This window comes from Elgaria multicarinata, chromosome 2, assembly GCF_023053635.1.
Source record: "Elgaria multicarinata webbii isolate HBS135686 ecotype San Diego chromosome 2, rElgMul1.1.pri, whole genome shotgun sequence".
In the NCBI taxonomy this organism is placed as follows: Eukaryota; Metazoa; Chordata; class Lepidosauria; order Squamata; family Anguidae; genus Elgaria; species Elgaria multicarinata.
In genome coordinates, this window is record NC_086172.1 from 22,491,002 (window position 1) to 22,516,761 (window position 25,760).

Sequence of the window (25,760 nt, forward strand, 5' to 3'; positions counted from 1 at the left end):
GCAATATTAGAATGATATAAAATCCACAAATGTATTGTTTTATGCCCCACATTATCCCAGACAGGAGAGGGTTAAACACTGCATGAGCATATCACATGACACAGACATTCAAATCACATGACAAATACGGTCACCACATAACACAAAGCTAATGGGAAACTACACAGAGGGCTCAGATGCGTACAGTTACCTCACACACTAGGCACCAGACATGAAACTCTGAAACTAAGAAATATGCTTACTCTATTCCCCACCCTGTGCCTCCAAAAATCACCCCCAGAGCCAGAATGGTCCCTGCCACTGCACCTATAAGCCTGTTAGTGGCCATGCTCACTGTACAGAGGGAAAAGGGAAGACTTTTTTTAAAAAAGAAAGTAATCATATACATAGATGTCTGAAAAGAAGTATTTGATGGCACCTCAAAATTATATATTACTTTCTAGAATTCATTTTATAGATAATTCGGTTCAGCAGTTTTAGAAATAAGGATTTGGCAGAGACTATATTTGCCTGAATATAAATATGTTGCAATCACCAGTTTAAAAACTCACTTTCTTTTAAAAACATATCAGGGTTTGATAATTCACGGGAATGATCAATACTCCCGTGGGTATAACTCCATGTATGGAAGAGAGGCTCCGAGCATCCTGGAATTCTATATTCTCCCTCTTGCTACCTGGTTGCTTTTCAGCCACATACGCTACAAAACACTGGCCATTACTTTCAAATAGGACACCCTTTTCACTTTCACCATCCTTCTCCTTTTCAGGGTCTTGTCCCCAGTTTACATGTCCTCTAAGAACAGGTAAGATGGCTCCAGGGTCCTGGGGAGGAGAGGGATGACTGGATGTAGAAATGGGATGTGTGCATGGGTCTCCTGCTGAAAATTATGGCTGGAACACAACTTGTCAAGGTCCAGTTGAGAAGAGGAAGGAAAGAGGACTCCATCGAGCTATATGCCAACACCATTCCATGTACACAGCTATACCCACGTAGAGTTTGATTGTGCCTGCATAGTTTTATAAAGGTTTTATTTCTCAGGCTATGCAATACAGTACTCATTGCCATATTTAAAAGACATAGTTTAAAATCAACACAAATAACAACTCTTTCATACCATCAGAAATATGCTGCATACTGACCACTAAGCCAACTTCGCAAGAAATACATTATTATTACATTTATATATGTCGTATAAATTATAGCCTAAAATGCAGCCAATACTTACTTTTGAAAAGTATGGTGTGGAAAAATTACTTAAATAATTCCAAAGAACATTGCAATGCCTCAACTTCTAGCAGCAGAGGAAAAGTATTTGTGCATGATCCACTGGAGCTCTGGAAAATCTGAGCTACCTGTCAGTTGATGAGAGCCGGTAGTGATTTCTGAAGGGCAGTGCCCAGATTCTCACAAGCAAATGAAGGACTCCCTACCAGAATTGCAGGTTCTGGTAGGGTGAACTGAGAGAGATGAGAGGGGGAAGCATGGCCATACCACCAGCCCTACTGAAGACCTCCCTCATGAAGGCTCCTCCTCCATCAACAGTCACCACCCCCAGCTATTCCAGAAGGCTGTAGAGAGGGAGAGGAGAGGGAGAGCAGAGCCATTCCACCAGTCCTGCTGAAAGAATTGGTTCCCCACTCCCATTCCTTTTCCCTTGAATGTCATGTCTTTTTACGTTCTAAGCCAGTAGACTGACTTGCCCATTGATTATATAAATAAACAAAGTGAGGCTGAGACGAAGGAGTATAGTGCCATGCAATTTGCAAATCCCCATATTCTGTGCCAAACAAACTTTAAAAATGTATTTTCTTTCCAGTTTCTCACTAAATCTGACATACATTTTGCACTTCAGGGTGAAATCCCTATGATTTTGTTCCCAACAGGAAAGAACAGGGAAAACTGTAGCTGAGGGTTCCTGTTTGAAATCCCATGTCAATTTAATGTATTCATCTTGGAAGTTACACCCCTTTCTCCTCAGAAGAATATTGTAAAAAGGGATGACCAGCCTGGTCCCAACTGTAAGGCAGGAAAGTGGCTTGCTTCCCCCCTCCCTGCCAGAAATAACACATTGCTTCACTAGTGTAATCTGTTGCAATCCGTTGTAAAGTATGTTCAGGATCATTTGATTGAAACGCACACTATGAATATTCACAGTAAGAACCGTAACCATCTTTTAAACCTGGATTTTCCCATAACCCTAATGGGATTTGGACTTGTTCCTCTTTGAAGACATTTTGCTTATGGGGTTAGATCCTAAGGGACCCTTCTGCAAGCAGAAGGCCACGGTGTGCAAAAGGACGTCTTTTAACTTAGGGAAAGATGCCATGAAAACACTGGCACCAGTAGATTAATCTTTGTTGATTCACCCCTTCCCCTTTCAATCCTATATCCACCCCCCCCCCCAAAAAAAATGTGCTCCAGAGAGTGCATGCATACGGCCTTGACTATATGTAAATGAAGACTATATGTCATCACCCTTCATAATGAGAAGTCTTGTACAACTGCAGAAACAGCAAGGAAATGCAAGTGAACTCCATAAAAGTTTACAAATAAAAAGATAAAATAAATAAAAAGAACACTAATCATTTTAACTTTGTTGTTTAACACAGTGTTTCAAAACTGAAACAATTGAATTGACTGCTCCTGCTTCCATCTACCTATTTATTTACTCTCAAAGGGAATTAATGTTTCAAGAAAGCCATCATGATTCTGAAGGCAAGTGCTAATATAGTATGAATCTTTCCACCTGCCTTTGGTGCAAAGGAAGATTCATTGATCTCCAGAATCTGACACAATTAGAATCTAATCACCTATCTTTCCTATACTCCACACAGAAACATTTTTCTTTAGGACACCAAGATCTGTGACATGAATTTAGAGATCACCTCCAGGTGTAATCCGTTATACAGCCATAGAAATGTGTAATGGGGTGTGTGTGTGTTGGTGGTGGTGGTGGTGGAGGAGGTGTGAAGAGACTAATGTTGAAGAACAACATCCAACATTAAAGAACTGCGTGACTCGTTTTGCCGCTTATGGGGACTTGGGGCTTCCTTTTCTCCTCCATAGTGCAAATATCTTTTAAAAGTGAGCTAAGTTTCAAAAACAATGTGTCACAGGCATTTGCTCAAAGGAAAAAGTTCAAAACTCCCACTGGGTGTGCACAGGTCCTCAAGCAAAACTAAAGACTTCTCTAGACCCTAGCCTATAATTAAGAGGTAAGCCATCCTTTTATTCAGCCTTGTTTTTTCTCTCTCTTCTGGAGTCCCATCTATTACAGTGACTGTGGATTATTTCGCTACTTAAATTAATTCGCCCTGCCTTTATCTTGCTTGGGAAGGAAAGAAGGTATATTCAGTTTGTACATTGTGTTTACATATTGATAAGAAAAACTACCATGATTAAAAAACCCAACACAGCCATTATTCTGGCTGAGGTCTTTATCTATCTGTTTTATTCCTTGCACTCTTTAACAGAATGATTATTTCCTTCTAAGAATTATAAAAGGACCCTCCTCCCCACAGCCCCATGAACATTGGATTCCATGTTAAAATAAATAAAATAAAATAAAATAATAACCTTCCTTCATGGGGATGTTTTGCCAGCCCCTTGACCATTTCATCTCTGAGTTCAGACACAGCACCCATTTCCAACTATCCCTAGGGGCAGTCCCAATGATCTGGTACCCGTCGCTTTGAAACACCATTTAGTCCAGTTTTGCTTATGTAAAATACTTGAAGAGAAGTTAAGTTTGTTTTTAATGGACCCCAGAACGGTTGTTTTTAAATGGATACTGTTGTTTTTATACTGTTTTTTATATTTTTGATGGTTTTTAAATTTTGTATTTTAAATGTTTACCATTTTTAATTGTTGTAAACTGCCCAGAGAGCTTCGGCTGTGGGGCGGTATATAAATGTAATATATAAATAAATAAAGTTTTCTAGTTAAAATGTTTTGGTTTGACATATTTAATTTATAATGAAACCATGGGACCTGACTTTGCACTTTGTACTAATTTACTCTTTTTCTTCTTTTCAGTAATATTTAATGCCACAGAAGTCTACTGAGAGGCACACACACAGTATTTGAAGATTCAACCTTTGCTTGAATTCTCAGAATTTTAAAAATATGGAAATGGGAGAAAAACCTTATGCCATGGAGTACTTGATATTGTTTGTTGAACACTGATTTTGGAATTAAGATAATTTTATATGTCCAATTATCATCATTTGTAAGCCTGAAAACAACCGCAAATAACTTAATGAGTTGCCTAGCAGTAGTTTTAGTTTTACTTCTTTTGAAATTTTGCTTTTTTAGAAACTTGTGGGTGCTTGGGAGAAATTCTAAAAAGAAATCAACACTTTTAATGCTATACTTTTTAATAAGCTGAGTTACCACCCTGCTCAAATATTCCATTCTTTTCCTAAGACAAACTGACAATATATGCACTCTGACACTATGTATGCAGTATATCTACTTTCCTATACTAGCTAATACTGAAATTTGGAATATTCATAGAAAATGTAAAGGAAACCATACTTTAAAACCAGTATCTTCCCAGTTCTGTATTGACAAAATTCAAAACCATCTAAGCTCCTGCGTGGAATATGCCCCAGAAAAGTAAGCTACTGTTAGATCACTTGTTAATTGTATTTTAGAGATGCTATAGTATATTCAAATGAGTTTAAAAATAAAATTAAAAAATATGTTTATTAAACATGCAACAAAATATGTTTTGATATTCTGTTACTTTTCTTCACAAAAGCAGCCTAATATACTAGAGGCGAGGGACTCAAATCTTTCAGGGAGTTCTTAAATTAATGAAAAAAGAGGCTACAGAATACAGCTGGGCAAAATGTCTAAGATGGAAATCCTATACACACTTAAGCAGAAGTAAGTCCCATTGAATTCATTAGGACTTACTTCTGAATACACCTGCATAGAATTGTGCTGAAAATGGTATTATTATTATTATTATTATTATTATTATTATTATTATTATTATTTATATAGCACCATCAATGTACATGGTGCTGTCTTTGAAAACTATTAAGTCTTTGAAAACTATTAAGAATGTAAGGCCTCTTCCAGAGAGAGGCCAAATATAATAGAGGCATTTATTTTTAAAAAATTCTTTGAAATTGTTATATAAAAACATTGTATGATTGTAATAAAATATATTTTCTAGGTTTAGGTTATTAAATAAAAAAGACAAAAGCTAAGAAAATAAGTTTTCATCTTAATGATTTTCTGTGAAGTTCCTTCAGAACAATATAGGTTAAAGCATATAAACAATCACCAGAAACATGATACACATATCGAGTGAATAGCTGTACTGTTCTCTGGTGCTTTGTTCCAAATCTTCCTGTCCAGTTATGTATTTATATGGGGAAGGGGGGAAACTGAAATCACACAAACCCTTTGGTCCATTTGGTTTCTCGGGTTCTTCTTTCTTTCTAGGGTCAAACATGCTACAATCTGTCCCTGCCCAAGTAGTGTTACAAATGCACGTGGCTTCATTACTGCATACCTAAAAGAAATGTTAGCATGGGTTAGCATATAATAAAAATATATAATACATGGATGACAGATTAAAGTCACTACAGGTGCAAGACTATATACATGGTTAGACAGAAAAAAGGGCTGCTGTTTTACAGAACAATATGTTTATATTTTAGACACAGATACACATAGATCTCTTGATCACAGGGAACTGATCTGCATATGTATTCCCTTTCAAGCATCTAGATCTGACTCCTCTACTGAAATAAAAGGGAGAACTTTGCGTAGAAGCGCGTTCTGTATGGACTCAGAAGCACAAACACCTATATACAAGTGCTGTGTTGACATGTAAACACACACAATACACAGTATCTGGCTCACATGGGAAAACATTGGAATTTAATTCTGGACTGCTCCATATGCAAAAATAATATTTGACAGGAAAAAAGCACTCGTTTTTTCATATGGCTTTAACTTGTGAATTTTTGACTGCATTTACATAGAGCAAAGAGCCACTGCATGTCTGCACAGCCAAAAAGAATTTCAACTGTCAGGTAAATTTTATGAACTCAGAGACAAAGTTCTGTCAGATCAGAATATGTATATTGTATGTAGCTTTCAATGAAGAGTCTGTCACAAGTTACCTAGAAAGCAATGTAAGAAACAGAAAGAATTTATTTCCCATAAGTTTTTGCACTCGTGTTGGAAAAATCATGTTGATATAAACCTCCCAAATGAACTGACAAATAACTTTGGGGCACAATCCTATGCATGTTTAGACAGAAAAAAAGCCCTACAACTCCCTACAGGGAATGCTGGGAGTTGTAGGACTTTTTCTGTCTAAATATGCGTACGATTGTTGCGACACTCACACTCAACAGAAGCTGCATCCCCATTCTTCAAACATGTCTTATAAAGTGGCTTCAGCAAGGAGACATAGTCTGGGCAAAGCAGCCCAGAGGGAAGATAACTGATACTCATAGGCTAAAAACACTAAGGCCCCATTCAGACAACACACTAAACCATGCTGCTTAACCACAAAATGGTTAATGGATTTCGTTAATGCATTCCGTTAACCATTTTGTGGTTAAGCAGCATGGTTTAGCGTGTTGTCTGAATGGGGCCTAAATCTCAATTGGTGGCCATGCCATGCCCCTTCCCTTGTCCATTCCTTGGAGGTGTGTCAAACATGGTGTTGTACGTGAAACTATTAATAATGTTGTGGCCTGTTGTTTTCAACCCAGGAATGTTTGTCTCCTTGGTCCCTGGGTTGTTCTGCTTCAGGCACAACTGAAAACTGTTATGCCAACTGTTCAGACAACTGTTCAGACAACTGTTGTGCCTGAACAGCTCAATTCATATAGTACACCTGCTAAAACATCTGCATGGCTGAAGGCACAAGAGAACTGAATGCTGAAATGGAAGAACAGTCTCTAGCCCAGCATCCAGGATTCTTTCGAAAATTCTGCCTCCTGTCTACATTTTTTTTAATCCACTGTGGAGATACGCATGGATCAGTGGTAAAAAAAAAGAAGTTTTTCTTTGTACTAGGAATATGGATATATCTTGGCTGGAACTTACCCCATGTCCTGAACAAACTTTTCCATTAGCACCAATAGGACAACTGCTTATGTTCAGAGACTGAATGGATAGGCACCTTCTGTCCATACACATCATATTAGGACCACATGGAGCTCCATCTTCTACATATCCTAAATCTGTTTCGTCATCCAAAAGTACATGTGCACAACTACAAGAAATGTTTTTTAACTGAAACTTTATAGAAATGAACTCATGCAAATAGCTCATAGTATCTATGATTTCAAGATTGTAAGAAACAGGTACTAAAATAACAACAAGATCACTTCCTTCCATCATGTTTATATTCATGGGTACTTACTCTTTCGGTTAATTCTTTGTATTTTAACTAAGGGCAGTATCCAATGGGGTGCAACTGCCCAGAACTGTTGTTGTTTAAATGGATACTCTTGTTTTATACTGTTGTTTTTATATTTTTGATGGTTTAAAATTTTGTATACTTTTTTTAATGTTCAGTTTTTAACTTTTGTAAACCGCCCAGAGAGCTTCAGCTATGGGGCGGTATATAAATTTAATAAATAAATAATGTAAATCACGTTGCGCTAGCATAAACTACACTACTGCAATGCCAATAGTGTTAGCTAGCAAGCTAATTTTTCCAAGAAATTAGCAGATGTGCCCCATTGGATACTGCCCTAGGATTCTATGATACTACACAGATTATAAAAATCTGGCTACCCTGAACTCACTAGTGAAATCAGTGATGCAGCACGGATTAAAGCATGAAAATTTGTAATTTCTTGAGAAACACTGATATTAAATATTGGTGTCAAGAAGGCAGCCTCTAAAGATTCCAATACTTAAATACTGTTTAGGGTGTCAGTTGCAGAAGTAAAACCATTTACTATTTTTATATAACAGAATTCAACTTTTCGTTCTTGAGAAGTTCCAAAAGGTACCTTAATTTTTGACTTAAAGAGTTCTATAAAACGAATCATACACAGTGCATGGGACTCTACATACCTGCAATTCACTACTACACCTTGGTGGAAAAAGGAAGTTGGAGTAACTTCTCCCTGAAGATGACCAATCCGTGGAACTCCATCAAGATTTGCACAAAGCAATAAACCACAGAACACATCACTGTAAAATAAAAACCATGACATGGTGAAGTAGCAAACTATTTTCTAAAATGGAAATGGATGGGATTTTGTGATAAATTATGAAACATGCCTATATAAGAAAAAATCTGCCTGCAACGTAGTGAATAGAAAATTCCAAATTATTTCAATAAACCAAGGATTAAAGAATAGTATTCTCAATCTTGTGAGAGACAGTAATACTACAGGCTAAATTCTAGAATGTAAATCTATTCAGATTTGAAAACTTACCACGATTTTCAGGGCTTATACTAGAGAGATCACACTATAGTAGAGATGTCAAGCACTACAGAGTGTTTCTAGGCAGTGGGAGTAACTACACAAAAATGGTGTGGGCTCAGTATCAGCTGGTGTAACATACTATGCAATTCAAGCCTATGCTGCTGGCAGCAGATATCAGCTTAGATCCTGCGATTTCCAGCTCCAGCCCCCACATACCATGATTGTCCAGCAAACCTCAGGAGCAGCCAGTGGGGGGGTGGCACAAAGGTGGCTGCAGTGACAAAGAGATGGGAAAGTTCTGCTCATGCTTCTTTGAAGCCAAGCCAATGGATTTATGGGGCCATTATGCTCCCAAATAGGCAGAAAAGTCAAGAAGATTAATACCTTATGTACCACATTGTAATTCAACTAAAGTGGAGAGCAGTGTGCAGAATGGTTAGAGTAGAAATTTATTACAGAACTATCACACGGCCCAAACTAGAGATGACACTATTCACACCACTACCAATTGTGTGAATCTGGTTTTGTCTGGATCAGGCCCTGCACTCCTGCTAGTAGCACTGGGAAGAAAGCTCCTATTGTCTCCTCACTTCTACTATTTACTAAAAAAAATAATCATGAAATTACTAATTCTGTGAATGGAAACATAGTTTCATCCTAAGTATTTAGTGCTCCGATGCCTATTATGTATTCACAAAGAGTTGGGATAAAAAGGAGGCTCATACAGAAATGCCCTGTCTTCATCTCTGACTCACAGGAGAAATGCCAGGGATCCGTATAGCTACAGGTATAATACATTTGTGCTTCCTGAATAGACATATAAACTGGGCAGGTTCTAGATTCCCTGTAAACTGTTTTGATGGTTTCTGATTTCAGCAAGACAAGAAGAGTACTGAGGATTCATAACTATAACTCATATATATATACATTCTAAAAGGCTAAACTTACTGTTTGTTGCATGGAATCCATTTATCTCCATCTTTTCCACAGTTTCCTTTTTTTGTACCTTCTGTGTTAAGCTTCTCATAACAGTGTTTGTGAGATCCTGAAGCCTCTATTGAAGAAAATGTGAATGTAATTTCTACTCATTAGAATGTATCCAAAATGATGATGATGATGATGATGATGATGGCGGGGCTGCCTCTGAAAACAGTTCAGAAATTTCAGCTGGTCCAAAACAGAACAGCAAGATTGCTATCGGGAACTGGCCAACGAGTCCACATTATACCAGTACTTTTCCAGTTCCGCTGGCTGCCAGTCCAGGCCCAGGCCCAATTCAAAATGCTGGTATTAACATTAAAAGCCTAAACTGTTTGGGGCCAGATTATTTGAAGTATCTCCTACTCCCATATGTACCTGCCTGGGCCCTAAGGGGTCCTTCTTCATGAGCCCCTGCCAAAGGAAGTGAGGTGGGTGGCTACCAGGAAAGGGCCTTTTCTGCTGTGGCACCCCGACTGTGGAATGAGTTCCCTAAAGAGGTTCACCTGGCACCTAAACTGTACTCCTTTTGGCAGGAGTTTAAGATATATATATATATTATTTTCCCAATATTTTAGCATCCTAGTCTTTTAGCTCTATTGTTCTAAATCTGTATTTTAAATGTGTATTTTAAATCTCTGCATTGCTGCTCAGTTTTATTCTGGTTGTACTTTTATATTGCGGCTTTAAGCTTCCATATTTTATATTTTATGCTGTACCTTATGGTTTTAATATTTGTGAACTGCCCAGAGAACTTTGGGTATTGGGCGGTATTGAAATGAAATAACGAAAAACAAACAAACTAGGCGTTCAGCGTGTGATTGGCCCTTGCATGCTTGTTTTTTGGCATGATGAGAGATGGGATTTAATTCCATGATCCTGATACACATCACACATCAGGCAATGGGGACAAAGGATTAAATGCCTCTCTTCCCACACTACGGTCCTAATTCAGATTGCCCCCTCGCACTCTGGCTGTTCTTTAGGAAACAAAGACCAAGCACACAAGGGCCAATCTTGTGCTTAACATAACATCTAGTTTGGCCTTAAATGGGCTGAAAATTTGGCACAGTTACCTTATTCCAATATAATCACTTCAGTACTCCTAAATACTGGATAAGAAGCTAGAAAAAATTAATAACCTATTGTAACTGCCCTTACCAGCATACTTTTTAATAGTATTAAGCTGGAATCAGTACATATTACAACAGCATCACATCCTTAATATGTAAACATTAAGTATGGTGGTGGTTGTTTGAGCAAGAACTAATGGAATGCTGAATCAGTGAATCAGCAATATAATAACATTTGTGGATACCTTATTTGAATGTATATCCAATTACAAAAAAAATGCAAATGCTTTTTTGTTGAAGCTTTAACTTTAAATAGCAACATACACCTGCCTCCATCCAAATACTGAATCTGCCATGTTTCTGTGGCTAAATGCCAAATAAAAACTTTAAAGAAACAACAACAATAGTTTTCTTTAACACTGCAGTAAAGTTTTAACTGAGACCTTGTACTAAAATGAAAAGCTGAAAGTACAAAGAAAGAAATACATGTGAAGAAAGCATACATAAATCAACCTACTAGTTCCCCAGATGTATTTGCATTGATTATCTCTTGTTTTGCACTCTCCGTTGTAGCAACGTCCCTAAATAAAAACAAATTGTAAACAGAATAGTACATTTTGCCTTTCTCGCTGAAAAGTCAGACATCATCTACACTAAGCAGAATATTCCACTATGAAAGTGGTATATAAAAGGCAGGAGACACACTAAGCAGGATATAGTGGTATATATTATTTGTCAATGGGCCCCAACAGTTGTCAGTGCACTTCAATACCACTATAAAGCAGTAGGGTGGCTCCTGCCTTTTATATACTGCTTTCATAGTGGAATATCCTGCTTGGTGTAGATGAGCCCATAGACAAAACGCCAGACACTGAAAGAACAGACCAATTATATTAGCAAAAGGCACACATTTTCTTTGTCAACGTTGCTTTGATCCCAAAGTGGATGGGGACCATAGAGCAGTTTTCCTCAGCCAGTCGCCTTAGGGAAGAGAGTCCTGTAATTAATATTGTTTTGAACTCAGTTTTCAATGAGACTCACAGCTCAAGACAGCTTTTCCTTCAGAGGTGAGTCCATTAGAAACAGAAAAACCTAGTTCATTTACTGGTTAAGATAGGATACAGTGAAAGCTGTTGTTAGCAAAATCAGTGCAGAGCAGACTCTAATATATAGCAAGCTTAGAGTCTTGCTAGTCTGCTATTTCCCAAGCCTGTACTTAGAGGTACGAGGTTATGAAGAGGGATTTGAAAACAAACAGAAAAAGTGGTCTTTTAGGACAGTTCCAGGCATAACGAAGTACACCCAGAAAACACTGAACAAAGAATCTGACCCTAGTAAATGCTAAGAATAGGTGTTGTATGTAGGGATGTCCAGTAAATATTATCTACGGAGACAACTGTAAAGAAAATGAAAAGGATTATCTTTATTTGAAGCATTTGTACCCTACTTTCTTTTATAAAATGACTCAAAGTGGCTAACAGCCTAACAACAATTAAAGCAATATCAGGAGGCCATCAAAATGAAAATGCTAACAGGAAAATAAAAGAAAAAAGTATAGCTCATCAAGCAATAAAACAAAATAAAAACTCTATAAGAAACATTTTAAAAAGTTACATACCTGATTTGAATCACAAGCAAATCCATCTTGCTTATGAAGATTTGGTGGGCACTGAAAGACAAACGTTTTCCTTTAATTATAAAGCTTTGAATTGTGAGACAACATATACGGTAAAGATAGACAAAAGAACATAAAGAGAGAGTAATGAGGCAAAAAATGTTATGATTTTCTGGCTCCATTTCAACTGGGCTTCAGGCCATGAGCAAAGTTCCACTCACAGAAATTTACAATCGATAACATATTCTAGATCAGTACTAGGAATTGCTAGTACTATTCTGCTTACATCAAGTACACAGTGAGTTGGAGGAGCAAGCTGGGTAAATTGCAATAAGCATAGCACAATTAGTTCAACTTAGTACTCCCACCATTAGAATTTTCTTGTTCAGTTAGAACTGATTTGAACCATGCCCTTTTGGTAAACTTATCTCTATGCAATGTGAACCTAATTCTTCCAATCTCTAAGATTTGTATAACACCAGGGAGCTAGCCAGTCCCTTAATTATTACATTTTAAGCAATATTATATTGAAGAATACTGAAATTATACTATTTCAGTTCTTAGTGCAAACCCCCAAATTTCTTAATATCCCCGTGACATTGCCATTACAAAAGTTTCATGAGACAGAAACCACTGTATTGTACCTTTGCTTGCCTGATGTACTTGTTTATTGCACATATACATTATTCATTACTGCATGTGATTGCACACAAGTAGCCTCACCTATATATTGTGGTTACCAATTGCCACACCATGGGCACCATCTAATGGGGCACTTCCTGTCCTGCCGATTTTCTTCCGCCTGCTAATTGCGTTGCACAAGCAGTCCATAGGACTTGCGCAAATGTACTTTAGTTTTTTCAGGGCCACTTGAAATGAGCAGAAATGCTCAATTCTGGAAGGAGGCAGGTCGGTGGAGTTCATATAAGGGAGCGAGACCCACCGCTTGCACAACAGAATTGATGGGGTGGAAAAGAATTGGTGGGGTCATAAGTGCCCCGTTGGATACTGCTCCATGAGTTAACATACATGCACAAAGGGGAAAAGGAAATAAGCAGTAGATAGGAGAGAATGGGAGTGTTCTAGTTCAGAATTGTGAACCAAAGCTGAACAAAACATAAACTAGGATTGAAGCCTTATGCCCACTTATCTGGGAGTAAGCCCCATTGAACTCATTGGGACTTACTTCTCAGTAGACATGTGTCAGATTGCACCAACAGTTGGTATTTTACTATCATCGTCATTATCATCACCATCATCATGGAAGGTAACTGAAGTCCCATATACTTAGAGGATTAGGACTGAAAGGGAATGGTTAGTGTAATTTGAATTCGGGCAAAGAGAAACAACAGTTTTAGGGAACCAAACATTACACAATATATAAAATCCTTGAACAGACTGCCTGAAGTATTTTTCATTGTTCCTCCTGCTCACAGATACTGCTCTGCCTGATTTTCAGCTATCCCCCATTTCTTCTGAGATCCCCGCATCACAACCTAGTCTTGTGGATCCCTCAACCTTTCAATATTTTTTTCAGGGGGCTGGGGAGGGCCGTGCTGTTGGTGGGAGTAAGAATGGATAAGTCACTTTCCACCAGCTCCCTTTTACTGGCACCTCTCTGGGTCTAAGACATGGAATAGAACATCCCAGATGCACCAACATTTTCAGAAAGGAGGGGTACTTAGTTTTCAGATAATCACCATGCATGCTATGTTTTTGGCATGTACAGAAAAAACAGCCCCTACTTTTTCAAAATCACTTTTTGACTCCAGTTGAAAGTCAGAGATGCCCCAGAACATTAAAGGACGGATGTTCATTGGTTACAAAATAATATGAATTACATTACAAAATTTTAATTACCTGGCCAGAGTCCCCAGTACAGATCTCTGTAATATCACACTCATTCACTGCATAGCGACATTCAAATCCTCGTGGAAAAAACTGAAAATCAAATGATTTTTTATTAAGAACCAAGATGCTTAAAAATTTTTTAAAAAAAATCCCTCTAAACATTCAGGACTTGGTTTTAAAACATTAGTCTTTTATTTGTGGAAAAGTGATTAGATATAGCAATGTATCTTTTATCCCAGCTGGTAGTGCTTGTGTGTGTGTGTGGTTTTTGACTGAGCAAGAATCAAGGATGTAAGTGCCCCTATCTGCACACCACTCTTTTACTCCCAAGGGCAGCCTCCAAGGTTAGTTTTCAACGCAACAAAGAGTCGGAAGAAAGAAACAGGCAACATGTAATGTGTCATTTGGCTCTTGAGTTTCCATTTTAATGCTTGCATCAAGGAACCATCAACATCTCTCCCACACTAGAGGCATTCAAGAGGCAGCTGGACAGCCATCTGTCAGGTATGCTTTAAGGTAGATTCCTGCTTTGAGTGGGGGGTTGGACTCGATGGCCTTAAATTAGTGCCACTTTTCCAGATTCAGACAGTAGTAGCAAGTAACTGAAAACATTAATGAAAAGCAAAGAAGGCAGTTTGGCAATTTAGACCATAATTCTAGCAAAGATAAAAACTAAAAATACTCACAAGACAGGTTTCATTACAACATGGACCGTCACTACAATGAGCTCCATTAGAAAGTGAGCATTTCTTGCAGCACTCTGCATGACAATCCTAAAGGAAATACAATTTATTAAAAAGTACAAGTCATAACAAAATGTAAATAGTCAAATAAATAAGCTAAATATCTCACAATGAATATAAATTAAAATTAAACAATTCAATAATAATTCATTCCAAAGCCTAACAAAAAAGAGAAATACCCCCCCACCCCAAATAATAATTAAATACCAGGAAAAATATTGCTTTGTGCTGAGGTAACATTTAGCTTTAGATGAGTTGTATTACATCTAAAACTAAATGTTAGCCCAGCACAAAACCTGAAGATGGTCTCTATCCACTTGGAGCAGCAGGAGCAACCTTTGTAGGTGGAGTAGGTGCATTCTCCGTCTCAGATGGAAATGAGCTAGAACGAGGACCGAGGACCTGGTTGTAGCAACCACAGCCATTGCGGCTCTACGGTCCAGGCTTTTGCAGTGCTTAGGACCTCCAAATGCAATTTGGAGAAGCAAAATAAATAACATGAACAACAAATCTTCAAATGCATATATTTTCTTTAGGACTCAGGACCTACATGGCCTGACTGAACTGAATGATTCCAAACTTGAACTAGTACTTCGTATTAAAGCTAAGTGAGAAAAATCCCCCTTTTGTGCCAGCTTGCTCCATTTTCCTAAGCAGAAAGCTTGTCACATTCCCTATTTTCTGGTTGAGATAATGGATATGAAACACAAACAAAATTTCTGTTAGCATTCCTGCAGGGAGTTCCAACCATCTTCATATGGGATTTCTCTTGTGGTAAAATAAGAGAAAGTCTAAGAATGGGGAAACTAACATTTTCTTCTTTATTTTAATATTAGTTCCTGTGATTAATCTTTTTCCCGGATTTCTCATTGAAATTCCACAGCCTCAGTTATTTGGTTATGGTAGTTACTAGGGGTGTGCACTCCAACCCAGAATTATCTGGTAACCACAAACATCCACAGAGCATTCAAACTTCCAGAGCAGAGATTGGCCACTTCCAAACACATCGATTAATATCAGAGCAGAGACGTGCCCAGTCGGAGCATCTAAAGTCTCCGGAATTAGCCTGCGGGGTGTGTGTGTGTGTGTGTGTTTATCTCCATATTTGGAAAACGCTGAGCAGGGTGAGGGGGAGCTTTGATATTGACTTCTGTGACTAACCAATAGGAATAGCCACAGCAGTGTTCTCCAATCACAGTGTTCATGAAAGTGGGAAACACCAACTGGCTGCTGATTCGGGAGGGGGGGAGCGCATTTCTGTTCGGACTCATGTTAGTCAATCATCCACATTTCCACAGTGTGAAAGTGCTGCTGGGCTGGCTGGTGAGTGAGAAAGCTTGGCAGCCTCTTTATGTCAGTGGCTGGGTGCAGGGGGTGGTGGTCCATCCAATAGATCTGGAGGGCACCACGTTGGAGAAGGCTGGAGTGGGGAATTTTTAAAAAATCCTAAAAAGTCAAGGCATACACTGATCTAATTCAAACTTGATGAAACTAAAGCCCTCCTTAAGAGCTATCACCTTGCCATGTTTCATCACTTTATCTATAAAAATTACACAGATGTAAGCATTTTGTTAATTTCCATTTAAAAATTCCTAAAAAATCAAAGCATGAACCGAACTGATTCAAACTTGGTAGGGGTAAAGCTCTCTTTAAGAGCTATCACTGTGCCAAGATTTATCTCTTTATATTTTAAAAATGAGGGAGCTGTAAGCATTTCCATTTAATACCAAATAATGAATGGTTGGTTCTTCAAGGGTAATTCGATGAGACTGACAGAAGGGGAGGGGCTCCAAAATCGAGACAGAGAATAACCTCAACGGAGATCCAGATCAGATTTCGAGGCAGAGAAGACCCACTTTGCACACCCCTAGTTGTTACACTATATAGAGAGCATGAACTTGTGGGTAATTGAAATATTCTTTAAACTTTCATTTTAAAGGGTAATTTATCATATTAATAGTATTGATAAAATAAATGGCTGTGTATAAATTAAAAATATTACCGTTTGGAAACCACAATCACAGTCTTCTCCTGGTTCCACATACCCATTTCCACATTCAGTGGTGTCAAACAACTAAAAGAGACAAATACACAAAACACTATTTAAAAAGTATCACAAGATTCAAGAGCATATCTAATTAATTTTCTTGCAATGGAAAGATTTCACATTCCCATTCTGAAGCAGCATTATGACAACCACACATTTCTGACATAGATGTAATTCAGACCAGTATCCAAAGAACCACACTATTTCCCCAAGCCTAGGAGGCATAGGAAATATGCCACATGGCAAATTACTTTCTAAAACTGATTAAAAATGAATTTTGATTCAAGGAGTTTGGTATTGTGTTCCATGTCATTATATTGTTTTTATTGTAAGCTGTTTCGGAAAATGAATTTTAAAAACAAGATACAAATAGCTTAAATAAATACATCTAAGCCTTAGCTAGACCATGATGGAGGAGGGAACATCTAGCGTTGTGTTTAACGCGAGATCCTTCCTCTGTCTACACGTGACATGCGACGACCTCAGCGGGAGAGGCATTGCGTCCGCCATTTTTTTTTATAAAGGACTAGCAGCGCACGAACGCTCGTGCGCTAAAGGTAAGTCCTTTTTAAAATTTAAATTATTTCCCCCACTCCCCCCACCCTACCCCCGATGGGTGCAGCACTCCTGAGGAGTGCTGCGCCCCATGAGCGGCTCACAGTTCCTCGCAAGGAATCGCGCGGAGCCAGGTCAACCCACGGCACCTGGCCACACATTCCGCGGTTTCGGGCTCAGCCTGGGACCGCAGAAAAACTGGGGCCAAAGGGGAGGGCTATATCCTGGGGCAAGGGAGGGATGATCCCTCCCTGATCCTGGGATCCCCTGTGTGTCATGTGATTCACCCTGGAATAAAGCTCCATCTAGCTAAGGCCTAAGAGGACTTTTAAAAACAGTATGTGATAAGGAGTTTGCTATTAAAAGTAAAAAAGTAAAACAAACAAAACCCTTTGCATAGGCCCAAACTCTTCGACATACCAAAAGTAATCTGTTAAACCTCAGCCGGTAGTGCTTGAAATGATAATAGCCTCATTAGAGTCAGCCTTGTGATTGGCTTAACCCATGTTATCCCCGAAGTTAAACAATATCTGCATGCACTTGGCAATTCAAGGTTCCCTGTGCTTCAAATGAACTATCCAACTGGTGTGCCAGTTAGAAAGCTGACTGAAGAGATAGTTTCAGTCAGCTGAAGCAGGAATGGAGAACAGAGTAACTGCCATTTTGATCTGGGATGCATTTTCCTCCTCTCTCCAAACATTTAACACCAAGCATAAATTATACTTGGTGTTAAATGTGAACCACCCAGAGAGCTCCAGCTATTGGGCGGTATAGAAATGTAATTAATTAATTAATTGATTAAGCTTATTCACAGAGCTCTCCAAAACAAAATTGGGAACAGTAGAGGAAACAACACAACACACATCACCATATTCGAACTGGTTAGGATATCTGATGCATGATGGCAGGGAAAGACATCAAAATAATTCTTAACTTTAACTGGTTGAGATTCATTTTTAAATTCTCCAGTATTCCAACATTTGCAATAAATCTATTATAATGTGTGCTGCACCCTGAAACCCAGCATTGCCAGAGCAGGAATGGAGGCATGTCAGGAGGGGAGATAACTTTTTCCATCCTCCCTCTATTTCCTTCTCTACCATTTATCTACTAAAAATTCCTCCCCTGTCTATCTACTCCCTCCTACCCCCACCACAAGATAAAGAATAGGATACCTTTGTTGGCCTATTGAAGAGACAGGAACCTCCCCCTCGGAGTAGAAAGTCTTTGTATTCTGCAATGCTGCACCTTGAGAATTTTCTAGGATGGTAGACACTGAACAACAAATAACAATTAGAAAAATGCTTCCCAGTAAAGCCATTAAAAATGTAGTCTACTAAAAGCAGAGATATCTTTTTACTCTGGCGTATATGAATATTCCAGTTCCAGACAGCTTAGTGCAAGCTCTTCACATTTTGCAAAGGTTTTTTTTAACAGTATTTTGTTTGGTACTAATCAAGATGGAACACTATGGGCTTTGCTAGACCTACCGCCTAATCCGGGCGGGAGGAGCGGCGAGCCCATGCTACAAGTAGCACAGGCTGTCGTGTCTTGCTAGATGTGGACGTGACGGGGGGGGGGAAAGCAAAGCCCCGCCGCATCCGCCATTTTTTTTTTTAAAGGGGCCGGACTCAGGAACAGTCCTGCTCTTAGGCAAGGCCCTATTAAAAAAAAAAACCACCTTCTCCCCGCTCTGAGTCCCCCCACTCTCCTGCCAGCTTTGTTTCCCCCCCATCCCCACCAGCTCCGTCACCCGCCTGCCAGCCCCCTTCCCCCCTGCCTACAACCTCCCCCCCACCTCCCTCTGCCTCCAATCTTCCCCCCCACCTCCCCCAGGCTCCGATCTCCCCCACACCTCCCCCGAGCTCTGCCGCTTGTCCCGGCTACTTGCGAGTAAGCGCGGTAGCCGGGAAAAGTGGCAGAACGAGCTAGACGCCCACAGTCTTGGGCTCAGCCCGAGGCTGCGGGTAATACCAGGCCAAAAGAGGTTCCGGTTAGCTCGGGCCGAAGGAGGTTTCAGCCCTGCCTGAGCCCGGGATCCCTGTGCGTCATCTGGATGCACAGGGGCCGGCCTGGGGCTCGTACCGGGCTACCCCGTCATCTAGCAAGGCCCTATGTATAGTCTCTTTGGGGTGAGCATCACTTGGTAGAAGATGTAGAACTCCACAATCTCCTTACCCCACAATTGATTGTTTCAACTTTAAACCATTTCCACTCTGAAGGGGTAAATCTCTCATTAATAAATTGATAAGAGTGGGCCAGTTCACACATCATGGTAAACCACCCTGAAAATAAGCTATGGTGGGTTGGCTGTTCGCTCACTAGCCCCATGTTATTCCTGACAGCGGATCAGGTGCTCTGCAATTTCTTGTGGAGTGTTTCCCCCTTAGTCCCCTCACTTGCTCCCAGCACATATCCCATGGGTCTTTGCAGCACAACCTCAGCAGCCTACTCTGCTAATGAGCGCAATGAGTAGAGGTTGTTTTATTAAAAAAAAATTCACCATCAGGGGAGATTTAAGCAAATTATTTTTTTAAAAAAAATCTTTCAGAGAGATTTTTGCAAATTTACTAAAGCACAGTAATTACATAAGTAATGTACGTAAGTTATTGCATTTTAGCAATTTTGCACAAAACTCCCCCAAATATTTTTTTCAAAAACATTAAATTTGTGAAAAGGGTAAAACAACAACGTAACATCAAATTTACGCAAATCTCCCCAAAAGTGTCACTGTCAAGGGAGACAACAAAATAGAGGAGTAAATTGACTAGTGCCATTTCAAGATGTAATAAAGAGGGGATATCATTAGTGAGATTTCAATGACCGGATTTTTCAACGCTTATGCCAGGAGGCTCTGTAACCCTTTCCAACAAGTGCCGGGTTCAAATGTCACAAAAAGTCACTCTGAAAACAAGTCACCTTGAACAACCCACCAAAACAGCATGGGTACTCAGGACAATTTATGTATGGTTGACAAACTACACTGAAGAAACTGTGCTGGGTTTGGATGTCACAACAAGCCACCCTGAAACAAATAAGGCTGACAACCCACCATGGGTTGTTATGTCGTCCAAACCAGGTCAGAGAGTGGATTTCTTTCCCACCCTCTGAAAAATGGGTAAAATTGCTAACACCTTTGCATGAAAGTGGAACCTGAAAAAATAACAAGGCAGAGATTGGACTACCTACTAAACTGATGTTTGTGTTTGTCTGTGCATGCTAAAAAGAAGGAAAAAACTCCTGAATTGACAACTATCAAAAGTACAATTTTCTAGAAGTGTACAAACATTAGACTTTTTTTAGTACTTTACAATGCAAGGTAATAATGAAGGTATCAAAAAGTACATATGCCATGCTATTCATGTGCTACATCCAGACTAGACTACTGTATTGCTTTCTACTTGGTGCTGCCTCTGAAGACAGTTCAGAAACACCAGTTGGTACAGATCTTAGCTACCAGGATGCTAGCAGGAACTAGACAGCTCATATTGTATAAAACCTGCATCACTTCCATTAGTTACAAATTTGTTTCTGAGCTAATTTAAAATGCTAATTTTGACCTTTAGCTTTCCATTAGAAGAATTGGATTGGCAGTCACCAAAGACAAGAGTCTGTTCAGTGGTGGCCCCATGTCTATCCAATCTATCTGCGAAGTCTCTAGTCAGCTCCCCTCTTTGGTTGCTTTTAAATGGGTTCTGAAGACTTGATTTTGTCACTTACCTGCCTTGATTGATTTTTCTTAATGTTCACACCTCTCTAATTTGATTTCTCTCATGCTAGTATGTTGCTTTTTATCTGATGTTTAGTTTTAATTTGTGTTTTCTATTTTTATTGTATTTGTTTTTAATCTGTTACTGGAAGCTGCCTTAGTAGGGCTTTGTATTTAAAGGAAGGTTATGATAAAATAAAATAAGTTTAATTCAGAATTGTAATTATTCTTACTGCAGAAGTACAGCTATCAGCTCTATGTGTCCAGAGTTAGCTTAAGCAAAGAATTTCAGTGCCTGCATAAAGCACCCTTTTCCTAGGGACAGTTAAGTCAATGCATAACCCACACAGTGCATTCACATGGCACTGTAACGGTCTCTTTCACCACAGCACTACCTTCAATTTACAACACTATGTGCATCCACTGCGTGGGCTGCGCATTGACTTAACTGACTGTGGGAAAACGGTGCACAGTGGATCCACATGGCATTGTAATTTAAAGTTGGTACCACGCTTAAAGAGACAGGCAGCAGCATAATGCAAACATCACTTCTACTGCAGCACTACCATCAGCACATGGGAAAGTAGTGAGTTATGAGGCCAAAGACGAAGCATCGGCCAAAGAGAAAGCAGCTGCATGAAGCTTCACTCCTCCCTGCCAAGAGGAACTCTTCCTTCCACATGCCACCTCCTTGGGACTGCAGACTCCAGCATCGATTGGCCAGAAAACCAAGGCCCACAGGGAAAATGCACCCCTGACTCCCAGGATAAACATCATAGCAAGGTAGACCGTTGTAGCCTCATATACCAGCCATATACAGCTGCAAGGAGTTTAGTTCACCCTTCTCTCCCAGAAAGAACTCCCATAAGAAATTTGAAACTAAGAACTGGTGCCTGAATTTTGCTGCTTTACTCCTCCCTCCCAATCCCTTTTCCTGTTAAGTGATGTCTTTTAGATTGTAAGCCGGAGGGCAGGGACTGCCTTCTGATGAATCAATGCAAGCTTCTCTGGGAGCCTCTTTTGGCTGGAGAGCAGGGTAAAAATGCTGTCAATAAATATAAAAATCTTCCCAGTCCATTTGTTTTTTCCTACTTGAAAATTGTATTAGTTCCTTTCTTGTCATGAGAAAGCAAGAACAGTGAATTAGATAATTCCAAAATAGTGGTGAACTATTAGAAAAGGAGGAAAACTATTTCCAGGAATAGGCCTAGAGACATTGGACAGTATCCAACTGTGTCATTCCGCTAGTGCAAACAATGTTGCGCTGGTGGAAATTAGGTTCTGAACTCTTCGCAAGGTGCATGTGTGCAGGCAGTTGCACAAGTGTAGTGTGCAAGCGCCAGCGCAATGGAGAGATTTGGTGGAGCTCCTCCACTAGCACTATCTGAATTTGCAGAACTACACTGTTGGATACTGCCCACTAACTGTTATTTTTACTTGCAGGAAAACAGTTGCAATGTAAACTCACAAAAGTACCATTAGACCATAAACAACACTCACGCACAAGCAGGAGCCAAAAGGGAATGCAGAGGTAAAAAGATAACACTACTTTGGTGTAAGGCAAATTGAAACTGAGCATTCAAGCTTGTCAAAGTGTCTGGAAAGTTCTGTTGCAGCGGTTTGCCTTAGACCACAAGGTGGCGGTCAAGTCCCATACTGATGGAATCTTCAGGCGCAGAGAATATACAGCTGCTGTCAGTTTGAAAAGGGGTAATTCATTTCTGGCTGAGAAATAACTGCTGTCTTACAGTATTAAACTCAGTTGCATGTATAGATAATTGGAAGAAAACATATTGCATCCCCTTCTCATGACTGAGCTGGTTCAACTCAAAGCTTTAGAAAGCATTTTAATATGGTTTGTTGTATGCATGAAGATGTACAACATCCACAAATAAAATTAAGGTGGAAGCAGCTAGTATACCTGCTAGTACGCCATGCAGCTGTTTAAAATAAAGATGTGACAAAGAATAAAATCTCCACCTTAAACTACAAATGAAATCATGCACTCTGAATTTTTTCTATAATAAGAAATGTTTTATTATCTTCAGCATTAAATGTTTCTTGCCATATGGTAGGCAGTCCAGCAATGAATCTAAGCACTGGGCTCCTGAATTTGTTCCGAGACAAAAAAGTAAATAAAAACCAAGAACGTTATAACACCAAGGTACTTATTATTATTGCATACCCTGTTTCCTCCATGATGCATCCACCCCAGGATTCTGTGCAGTCACATCCTTCTGAAAGAAAATTAAAAAAAATGCAAAACACTTTCAGGTCAGTTTTTTTAGTTCAAAAATAGTAAAAAAGAAGGAAATGTGTGAGCTATAAAAATAAACTCTACATAAAAGAGAGAAGACGAAAAAAAAAGATTTTTGCTTCCTGGGTCTGAATTGCTGAAAGGCCTAACTTGGCCCCTGGGGCACCCCATTCCAGCCCGCTCCACCTCCTGGGGTTCTTCCAGAGGCAGGGCTGAGGTCAGAGATAACAGGAAGGAAGCCAGGCAGCCTGGGCAGGACTCACTCATGCTAGGGGGAACGGCTGGTTTCCCTGTGCAGGCAGGCCCCAACGCCCCTCATCTGAGAGCAGAGAGAGCGGAGGGATGCAGGGCGGCCTAGGTATTAGAACTCATCTGAGTGTGGGAGAGCAGCTGCTCCCCCCGGCACAGCCAATTCCCAGTGCCTGCAGCCCCCCCCCCATCTGTACTGCTGCCAACGATCTGAAAGGGAAGGAGAGTGACAGTCCTTGCCCACGTGTAAGCAGCTCCCAACCCCGATGCGCTTCGTCCCTGTTGCTTTCTCCGATCAGAAGCCTTAGCTAGACCTAAGGTTTATCCCGGGATCGTCCCGGAGTCATCCCTGTTCATGTAAATGACACACAGGATATCCCGGGAGCAGGCAGGGACCCTGGGATAAACCTTAGGTTTAGCAAAGGCCTGAGATTGACGATAGCAGTGGGGATGCCCTCCTCCTCCTCCTTTGTATGTATTATTTATTTATATAGTTCTGTGCCTCCTTCCAGCCCAAAGAAGAAAACCAAAAAGGGGAGTGACATCAGGGGCCAGGGCCATGCCCCCTGATGTCATCTGGCCTGTGAGGTGCAACGAGAGCTGGTGGGTGGGCAGAAGGAGGGCAATTTGGCCCCTTGCTCCAAACAGTTTTGTATCCCTGATTTGGAATATATGCAAAAGACGGTTTCAGGATCTCGCTAAAGGTAAGTATAAAATAGAAGAATTAAATCTGTGTAAAAGTCAATAAATTAGGAGTGTTCTGTCTAATTCTGCTATTTGCTGGTGGAGCAATGCACCTAATGCTTCTTTTAAATATATCTTTTAGCAATGCCCAGTAGATGCTTCTTTTGGGAAGGAGGTTATTTTATAGGGGAAAAATTGTACTAGTCTTTAATATTTGCTGATGTACAAACTTTTTAAAATTATTTATCTGCTTCATAGAAATTAAGAAGTGTACAGCATAAATAGACTTGCTGTGGCCTTTGGACACCCAAAAGACTGATAATACAACCTTGGAAGGATAAATGCTCACCTCTTATAATAGCATAGATTGAGGACCTTACAATGCTTTCAACAACTGAATGGGTGGCGTATAGATGCCAGCTCTGAATGGATACTTACTTGGATACCTGGTCTATTTTGTTGAAGCTTATGAATAATTGCTAGAAAGTTGTGTTTTCATATATATGCATTTCATATGTATTAACTGTCATGAATATACACAAATCCACATATGCATATTTTTAAAAACTGAAAAATTAAAAATGGATAGAGAATTAGAAACAAGCAATTCGTTGATGTGTAACTATAGACATATCTATGCATATCTATCTTTTCTGGAAAAGGATGTGTATTAGTTCCAGATCCTTTAGTATGAACTGTATGGTTGGATACAGAGTTGTTTGAGTGAAAGTCTGCTCATCCAAGGTGTTACCATATTATTTTTGCTGATCCCCTTCCCCAACACACACACACACACACACACACACACACACACACACACACCACACACACACTGCAACCCTACATCTCACATACCAGCCTTTCCCTAAGGATCCTTTCCTGAGAAGGGGGCAGAAAAGTCCTGTGGCATGAATAGACTTCCACTCTTGCACAACTCAGAACCCAGCTCTTTATTAATAAACTATTAAAAAATCCAATTCATGCAAAAGCTTGTAAACAATTTAAAAGGGAAAACGAAAGGAATTTAATGGCAAGTGCATACTTGGCTTTCTGGCTCCTGGCTCCCACTGTATTCCTAAATTCTGTGCCAGACTTTGGGACAGTTCTTGTGCCATTGCCCAAGGAAGGCCATACTGTGAGAAAAAGAGATTAAAGTAAATTAAAACAGTGAGCAAAAAATAGTACTGCAGATTGCTGCAATTTTTGCAACTTATTCTGTTTGGAATTTGATTCAGATCATAAAGCATACATATGTGAAAATAACTCCAAACACCATTTAGGATATCATCCTCAAGCTTTCCACAATGTGAACACTGAACACTAAATTGATAGAAACTCATTTTTCTGGAAATGAAGCAAATATCTATGAACCACTTTTCATTAGTAACACCATGCAACCATTACAATACAGCAAAGAATTATATTCTCTAAATAGGTGCAAAGAATTGTTTGTTTAGCAAGTTGTCCAAACTAAGGATCCTTGAACATTGCTTCCAAATTAGCCAGGATTCATAAACCAAGAAGAAACCCTGGTTTTCGATCCTGGCTTATAAAGGTAGCAACAAGCCAGTATCCC

At 39.6% G+C, this 25,760-nt stretch overlaps 1 protein-coding gene across 1 annotated transcript in view; it reads right to left on the reverse strand.

The window, feature by feature from the left end:
- ADAM23 (ADAM metallopeptidase domain 23) overlaps positions 1-25,760 on the reverse strand; it is a 62,298-nt gene that overhangs the window by 15,664 nt on the left and 20,874 nt on the right. The window contains exons 9-20 of the mRNA XM_063116128.1: positions 25,227-25,317; positions 23,180-23,231; positions 18,461-18,560; positions 16,686-16,757; positions 14,627-14,713; positions 13,950-14,030; positions 12,093-12,143; positions 10,992-11,055; positions 9,372-9,477; positions 8,065-8,184; positions 7,084-7,252; positions 5,419-5,530 (exon numbers count right to left, since the gene is read on the reverse strand). Of these exons, the coding sequence (XP_062972198.1) occupies positions 5,419-5,530; positions 7,084-7,252; positions 8,065-8,184; positions 9,372-9,477; positions 10,992-11,055; positions 12,093-12,143; positions 13,950-14,030; positions 14,627-14,713; positions 16,686-16,757; positions 18,461-18,560; positions 23,180-23,231; positions 25,227-25,317 (1,105 nt within the window). The remainder of the gene's footprint in view (positions 1-5,418; positions 5,531-7,083; positions 7,253-8,064; positions 8,185-9,371; positions 9,478-10,991; positions 11,056-12,092; positions 12,144-13,949; positions 14,031-14,626; positions 14,714-16,685; positions 16,758-18,460; positions 18,561-23,179; positions 23,232-25,226; positions 25,318-25,760) is intronic.